The 8,414-nt window shown below is 52.2% G+C and overlaps 1 protein-coding gene across 1 annotated transcript in view; it reads right to left on the bottom strand.

The window, feature by feature from the left end:
• DIDO1 (death inducer-obliterator 1) overlaps positions 1-8,414 on the bottom strand; it is a 30,461-nt gene that overhangs the window by 7,488 nt on the left and 14,559 nt on the right. Inside the window, exons 9-13 of the mRNA XM_006873387.1 lie at positions 8,033-8,168; positions 7,287-7,805; positions 6,974-7,149; positions 6,540-6,629; positions 5,646-5,841 (exon numbers count right to left, since the gene is read on the bottom strand). Coding sequence (XP_006873449.1) covers positions 5,646-5,841; positions 6,540-6,629; positions 6,974-7,149; positions 7,287-7,805; positions 8,033-8,168 — 1,117 coding nt within the window. The remainder of the gene's footprint in view (positions 1-5,645; positions 5,842-6,539; positions 6,630-6,973; positions 7,150-7,286; positions 7,806-8,032; positions 8,169-8,414) is intronic.

Raw genomic sequence — 8,414 nt, 5'->3', positions numbered from 1 at the left:
GAAACAAGTTATATGAATTGTTGAATGTGAAACTGATGATGTGCCCTGTAAACTTTCACTCAATCCACAATAAAAACCTTACATTTAAAAAAAAAAAAAAAAGAGTGGGGTAGAATAATCTCAAACAGAGAATGGCTGAACAACTAGATGCCTGTCAATCCTACTAAATTGGTGCTATGTGTTGTTTTCCCTACACAAACACAAATATTAAACAAAAGAGACCCACATTCTAAGCTGTGATGCCTAACGTCAAGAATGTTTATGTCCCAATAACATCCCTCCCTCCAATAAAGATCCAAAATACCAAAGGGTGAAACTCTAGCTCATCAAACAGTTATTTGGGGAGCAATGAGATATCAAGAACAGAAACTGTTTCAGTAAGTCTTTTAAACAACGATCAACTGTCTGAATTTCATTATACACAATGCGGACTACAAAGAGAACGTTAGTACTAACATTTCCTGATTTCTTGCACTTTAAACATGTGCACAAAGCGGTTTCCAGGTGCAGAAGGTTGCCTGGTGCTGGCCTCTGCTTCTCAGGCAGTGACAAGTCTCCTAGCAGCAGACCCCACCGGCTCATGGGAGAAGTGGTGTTCAGACTGCTCAGGCCCAGCCTCAGAGAAGGGCTGAGTGTGGTCAAAGGCGAGCTGGGCAGGGAGACACTACACCAAGTCAGGCAGAGATCACACCCTAAGTTTCCTGCTTGGCAGATGTGAAGGACAATCTACCAAGTTTGCTTCCTAATTAAACCTGTAAGAGCACCTCTCTCAATCTCATACATAGCTCTGTGCTTCAGAAATACTTTAGGGCTCATTCAAACCCAAGAGGTTTGGGTCTGCTCACTTGCCAATACTGTTACCTGGACCAAATGTATTTGTGGACACTGGTGTGGTGCTGACGGATAATACACTGGACTGCAAGGTTGGTTTGAATGGAAAAGTTGGCGGTTCAAATTCACCAGCTGCTCCTTGGAAACCCTACTATGCAGGGTAACTATGTGATGGATAACCAACTCCAAGGCAGGGAACAACAAACCTGCAAAACAGGTTTGGCTATAGGGAGTCCGGAGCTGAGATCTGGGATCGAGCTTTAGAAGACTGCCAGACACTGAGGACAAGGTCTCACTGCAGGCAGCTAGGGGTGTAGGGCTCCCCCTTCCTCACAGAGCAGTGTGGCCGCCCCACCAAAGGCACAGCTGAACTTGGAAACAGTTAACAGGCGGGCCCAGGGGTTTCAATCATTTCAGGTCAACAAGCTGCTTGTGGTGGGTACATCCTGGGCTCAATCAAGCCTGGGAAAATGGTGCCCCGTCCCTGTGCTCCAATCCCTACCCAGGCCTGGCAAAATCCTTCAGATGCCACTCTGTCGTGAGTTACAGTAGGGTTGTCACTTCTACTGAGTGGTTTTGAAGAACCTGCCATTTGTCTATAGTGGTCTGCCTCTAATGGTTCAGCAGGGCTCCGGGTGGGCCCTCAGCCTCATCTGCACACACCTGCTGCCTCCCACAGCAGGCTAGTCCTTCCACCTGATTCATATTTACATGTTAGGGCTGCAGAAATATTTGAAATGTCATAAGCACTTTGTAAATAGTTTGTATATTGCTAACAGAAGACAACTCTCACTTATCAGTCTTGGAGCTTAGAAGCAACCTCCTCCACTGAGCTGCAAGGACTCAAGTCCAAGTTTAACCATGTCCTACACTGCCCTGAGGCCCGTATCCAGGCAGGTAAGGCCTCCTGTTCCTGCCAGGCCCTCCCCATGCTCCCAAGTGTGGGCAGTGCTGGGGCCCCCTGCTCTAGGCTTGCCAGCTTGGCAGCCACAATGCTGAATACATTTGCCTGTAGAGTGTCCACTGGGTCTCAGAGGTGCTGAGGCCAGCCCCACGAGCAGCCTGGCTAAAGGCCCCAAGGCCAAGGAGATCAGGCCCAGCTCAGGGAGGTGTCTCAGGTTCCCTAAAACCTACTTCTCCACCTCTTTCCTGCCTCTTCTTGGGGTGGTTGTGAGGTTTAAAACTCGTAAGTTGACGAGAAGAGCAGTAGTGGGTACACCACCCCAACTTCTAGAGAAGGTGAGTGGGCAGTGTGACAGAGAAGGCTGCTGACCCCAGTCCTTAACCTCCCCAAACCCTATCCAGTATCAAGTTTCCTACAGCGTGTCGTGTGTGTGAGCGTGTGTACACGCGTGGACAGACAGAACTCAAGAGAGCCGGGGACAAGATGTGTACCAGTTAGCTGTCTAAGCAAGTCAGCAAGACGGAGGGGCCATCAGTCCGGGCGAGTGACCGCCATGTGACAAGGAGGCTTAGCCTGATGAAGTCATCTGAAAGCAGACTCTTCCTCTTTATCCCAAGCTCTCAAATGCTCTCTCACCCCAAGTCTACCTGGTATGTCCACTACTCATGACTGAAACCGAAAGCCCGCGGATGCTCTGAGTCCACCCCGAAACAGAGTTTGCACACCTGCTGGAACAGAAACGGTGGGCAAGTTAATAAGCAACAGTCCTAACGTCTGACTTGGGGAAAACTACTGACCCCCCCACCCCCCCAGCACACACACACACACACGCACACAGATGCCTCCTGTGGGAGAGCCGCTGGCCTCAGCGCTTGTTGACCCAGGAGAGCCGTCCATCTTTGCTGAGGCTCCTGGCACAGAATGGTAGCGACTGGTGTTCTCGGTCAGTGGACCTGTGGCAGGTGGCCAGGAGCTACCCAACGGCTCACGTGTAAAAAAACATGACCAGTTTCCACAAAACACTTTTATTGATCTCGAAGGAGAAAAGAGGAGTACATTCCAGTCAGTATTATTGCTGGCTTTGATTACAGTTTCTGTGCAGAGCTAGCAATACACACATGAAGACGGAAGAGAGGCTGTCTGACAGACATAGGAGTCTGCAGCTAATTTTCAATGTAGTTCACTGTGAGAACAAAATGAGACTCCGGACTCATATTCTGAATGTTAGGAGGAGAGGGATGGGGGCCCCTGCACCTGGGGAGACAGGTATGTACTGCATGCCTATCTGAAATCTGAAGGAGCTCCACAGGTGCTCCAAACTGAACCCCCAAACCCCAGCAACGCCTTCAGAAAGGACCCAGCGTCTGCAGTGCCAGGTGGGAACCAACGAGGGTCCCTCCGTCACAAATCACACTCACACTCCAACCTCATCTCTGACTAGGGGGTCCACAGGAACTGAAGGGGACCAGTGCCAGCAGACCCTCAGCCATTCTCCCGGAGGACGCAGCACAGGGCAGCCTCGTGCGCGAGGCCAGGCCAAGAGGGGGAGCCCAGACCTGGGTCAGCTGTGAGGCCGGGCGGATGCAGGGAGAGGCATGTCCTTTACACGGGCTTGATAAGTGTCAACAGCAGGGTTTGGGGAACAGTGCCTGTCATGCTCGGAGGCGGTGAGCTGCCGCACAGCGGTGAGGGACTCCTAGGAGCTGACCCCTGCCCCAGGAGCACCTCTACCAGGCTGCCACTCTGGGTGTCTGAGTTCTGGCGGGAGACCCTGTCCCCAGAAAGTGGCAGCTTCACCCACTAGCAGACAGCTAGAGTGACATGCTAGCTCCTTCAGGCCCCAGCCCTGCCCTCCCAAGGGGGTCTGAACAGACACGAAATCAAGAAGGGGGACAGACACCTGCAGCCCACTAGCGACCGCACAGACACTAAACTAGGACACACATGCACACAGCTGTGCCTGCAGCACGCCAAGTTACAGTTAACGAAGCCAGAACACACAGAGCAGGGGCAGGTCACCCAGGCTGGGGTCAAGGTGGGGAGCGAGTACGGAAGTGTGTGAAGTATACGTGCATAGTAACGTCACAAGTGCTACTAGGGATGTGAACCAAAAACACGGAAAAGCCTGCAAGCAAAATATCAGCGATTATTCTCGTCAACCTTCCTCCTGATTCTCTAACAAGCCAACAGGCTCTCTGTTGTGGGGAAAACCGTGGAACCGAGGACACCCCGGCCCTTCCCCCCCACCCCCCACTTCAGGTCTGTCTGCATGGAAGAAGTGCTGAGGTCGTGAGACGTCCACCATTCCAGAGTGTGGACAAGGAGTCGTGCCCTTTGGACATCTCCCCTGTAGGAAGCACGGTGCCTCCTGCTCCCTCCCCGTAGAACCTGGAACCAGGAGGGGTTGTCAGCAGACAGACAGACCCTTCGTCTTTCAGCTCAGGTTCCACAGCTGCCATTGCTAACCCTGGGGGTGCTGGGGTGGTGTCAGCTAGCTCCCCCAGTGCTCTCTTCCCCGAGACGTGCACAGCACGCGCACACTCCCTCCTGCACACAAGAATTTTACACGAGGGACTGACCGGACGCTCTCACAGGCGGCTACATCAGCTTCTTGCTCTTCACCTTCCAAACAGGATGCTTCCTTCCAAGGGTCATTGAGGAAGCTGGCCAGCACGCTGCATGCGGCTGGCCACCAAGAAGCTTCTGGAGAGATGTCTCTGCTGTTAGTGCAGTGGTACATCTTTATGCCGTGTGTCAGGTGACACATTGGAGCACTCTACTTTTCCAATGCATGTGGCACGAAGACAACATACCATGCCACAAGGTTATTTAACCTAAGAATCAGCGATGCTAAGCCAATCTCACAGTGAGGGGTCCGCCCACCCCACCCCACGAGGTGTGAAGACTCGAGCTCCAGTCGGGGCTGAGTGGCCTGGCTTGTGTGTGTACACGAACGTGTGCTTGTGTATGAGGACCCACTTGGCTGTGTGTGGTGAGTGCTCCCTGCCCCCAGGGCTCCAGGAACACACAGGTCCGAGCTGTTCATTTAGGGCAGTACTTTACAGATGCGTTAGGATCGGCACCTCTCAGGCGACATCAACAGCCAAGGAGCAGCTTGAAGGTGGTCAGTTTCTGTAGCTCCCTGACACTCACCGCACGACATCCCTCCGTGAGTAGTGTGGACATCAGCCATGAGCTCAGCAACTCACCTCTCAGAACCCGTTCCAACTCACCTCAACCTTGCAAAACAGCTTAAGTGTTCTGGTTTTTATTGCTGTTGTTTTTAAATAAAGATTTGTTTATAAACAATCCTTTAAAAGCATTACTTTCTAAGTAATGAGCAAATACGAGGAAGCGTCACAAAGCTCGGGAAAAACCAGAATGTGAAGAAATGGGAATTTCCATGCTCTTTTTGAAGCCCCATCATACAGTGCAGTTTGCCAAAGAGAAAAGTTACTAAAATGCAAGCACAAGATTTTAAAGCTTTGATTTCTACACCCGTTCACCTGTCTCTCCCAACTATTGCGCATGCATCTCCTGGAAATCAACATACCAGTTGGCCAAGGGATCCCAGACGGCAAGCACTTACTTCCGGATAGGGCCCCTCCTGGGCCACACCAGTGCAAGGCGCTCAAGCTCCTCCTTGGCCCGCCCCTCGAGGTTTCTGTGCACTTGAACCTCCCACCGACTTGATGACTGGGCAGGTGGTTGGAAGTCGAGGATTTTTCCCTCCTCCTAAAACCTTCCTAGACAGTCTAGGCTAATAGTCAGGGATCTTTCTAGCGCACTGCTCCTACACCCTACAAGAGGGGCTTTCTGGGAACACTGCTTCACTTGTCCTCCCAGGAAGCCAGTCAGGCGTGATGGCCTCACTGAAGAGCCAGTCACTACTCAGAAAGTAGGGGCTTACCTGGTCCCTCAAAGGGCAAGAGTTTGGCTGGGACAGGGTCCTTAGCGCTGAGCGGGATCAAGTAGAGGTCTTTAATGTGTCTGTTGTTATTAGCTACAACCCCGAAACGGCCACGGCTGCTAAAATAGGAGTACAGGGAAATATAGGCCACTTCCTCCTCTTCTGTGGCAGGATGAAAGCGAATCAGACACAGCTCCTACGAAGCAAACACAGGATAAGGGGACCACGGTGACCGGTGGCTGTTTTGGAAAAGCAGCATTCCATTCCTTTTTGAATCAGAAACTCGTCCGAGACAGAAAATATCAACAACTTCTGGACTTTGGTTTCCTGCTGCCCAGAGAGTAAAGACAGCAACATGGCCAGGGATAAGGCCCCAGTCTCACAGTGCCCAACAATGGCCCCCAGCCACACTCTCCTACCTTGTAGAGGCACTATATCCATGCAGTTACCCAAGTATGGTGTCAGCTTGGCCCCAATCCCATGAACTGGTGACTCACACCACACAGGATGCTAAGCTGTATGGGTCATGTGCACCTCTAAGATGCTCCACACTTTGTGTCATCACTGTGTACCCTTTTCCAGAGGAGAGACACACACAGCAGCTGTCACCTCCCATCTGAGACCCCAACGCTCCCAACCTCGACATTACAACATGAAGTTCACACGTCTCAGTCCACCTGTTAAATACACTGGACGCATCCCTGCATGGCGCTGTTCCTCAGAGCTCAGAGAGCTGTCCTTTCCCACCAGTAAACAGTCTAATATTTCAGCAGTCACCTGGACACGTCGAGTGAACCAGGGACAGGTAAGATGGATGCTTCCGTGTTCAAATCGAGAGGTGTTTCACTAAAAACAACCTTCAACTATACCACAGATTACATCATAAGCAAATACCTTAGAAACAGAAGATTTGAGTTTGCCAACATAATCCCAGACTGTCTTCGGTGAAATCCTCCCGCCAATGTGAATCGTGTCTGGCAAATCCTAAACAAAGAGCATTCCGAGTAAGTAACAGGTGGAAAGTACCGCATTCACAGACCCCAAACTGAGGAACACCCCACGGCGATGGGAGAGAGAGCAGACATAGCATATTGAGTGCTGCCTCGTGACTAGGGTTCCCAGTCACAGCCACTGGAAGATGGTGACATCAACAAGGCCCTGCCTGGCTGAACACATGCCCAGGGAAGCGGCTGGAGATGATCAGGTTTCCCTCCCAACTTCTATCACTGCACAGACGAGGGGCCTGGACAGCTAGACTCTTAGTGCTGACCTCTGCTGCCACCATACTCTCCTCATCACAGGCACACACGCACGCACACGGCTCTAACCTCACTGAGGTAATCAAAACATCCAGACACAGGATATGCCTTCGTGACAAATTTTGCCACACTCTGCATGTTGATGAACCCTTTCCAGATGGTGCCAAGCCGGGACAGGAAGAGTGCCGTGTCTCCTTCTGGAGGGGACCGTGACTCTGAGACACTGTAAAACAACCAGACAGGAAGTGAGCCCCTTGTTCGGCACAAGGACGGCCCCTAAAGTACCAAGACATCACGGGCTCAGGCAAGCGTGCAGGGGCTTTTGCAGCTGACATCTCCCAGTTAACAACTTCCACTGCAATGGCATCGTCAGACAGCAGATGTGTCCAGTACCTTGGTTCTGGTGACGAGGATGGCTTGGCCAGGATGGACTTCGGCATCACCACAGACGCCAGGGCAGGCTTCGGAGCATCTGGTCTGCTCTCTGCCAGGTGGGCACTGTCCACGAGAAGGCTGCTGGAGCGCGTTGCTATAGAGGCCGGGAGTGGGCCCGTGCCACTTGGGGCAGTCCTGGGGTCTCTGCCAGACACAGTGACCGTGGTGATCACTGGGCCCCCACAGGAGGCCGGGAAGGAGGCAAAGTCCAGCAAGGGGGATGGCTCCGGATGGCCAAATCCTGGCGGGACAGGGACGTGACTTCGCTCGGTGGAGTCTGGGTGAAGTGTGCGCTGCGGCTCTGGCTCAACAGCACTCTCAAGTGGACTTGCTGGCCTCCCCTCATCGGAGTGAGGAGTAGGCTCTGAGAGCACATTGTCGAACCTGGGCCTGGTGTCCTCTTTCTTAGACGTGGACTGTTTGGGTTTCTTCAGAGCTGGCTCATCATCTGATGATGGAAGCTGACCTGAAGAGGACGAGGGGCCATTTCCTGAGACCTCTGACACTTTACGCAACAACTGTCACTAATGCCTCCTTAAGATGCCATAGGCACCACTTTTTCTACCCAGAACTCTATGCTTGGGCTCCTTCACCCAAACGTGGGTCCAACCGCTGATGTGAGAGGGCTTCATGCATTCGAACAAAGTAAGTGCCATCTTCCCACTGACGCCCATCTGCCCGCATCCCTCTCACCTGTGCAGATTCGACAGTTGAGATCAAACAGGTGTGCGCGGTGTTGGCTGGTAGTATCTCTCAGCATACTGCTGAAGGCGTCCAGAAGGGGCGCACTGCTCTTCTCTGGCACTGCGCGGACAGACTCTTGCTGCTCCTAGAAGCAAAAGAGAATCACCAAGGAGGTCGTTCAGCTTTCAAATTCACTTCCAGATTAACATCACCCACTAACACCCTTGTGCTTAGGACCCACTCAATATACGCTCTTAAAAAAAGAAGACAGCTAGCTACGTACCCCGGGAGGGCTTCAAAGAGGCCAAGGGAATCACCTTAAATGGTGATGGGATGGTCCCAGAACTCTTTGAAGCTCCCCCTATACCTGCTCCACACAGTGTCCACGCTC

Source organism: Chrysochloris asiatica, unplaced genomic scaffold (assembly GCF_000296735.1).
Source record: "Chrysochloris asiatica unplaced genomic scaffold, ChrAsi1.0 scaffold00238, whole genome shotgun sequence".
In the NCBI taxonomy this organism is placed as follows: domain Eukaryota; kingdom Metazoa; phylum Chordata; class Mammalia; order Afrosoricida; family Chrysochloridae; genus Chrysochloris; species Chrysochloris asiatica.
This window is presented reverse-complemented; position numbering and strand designations above follow the sequence as displayed.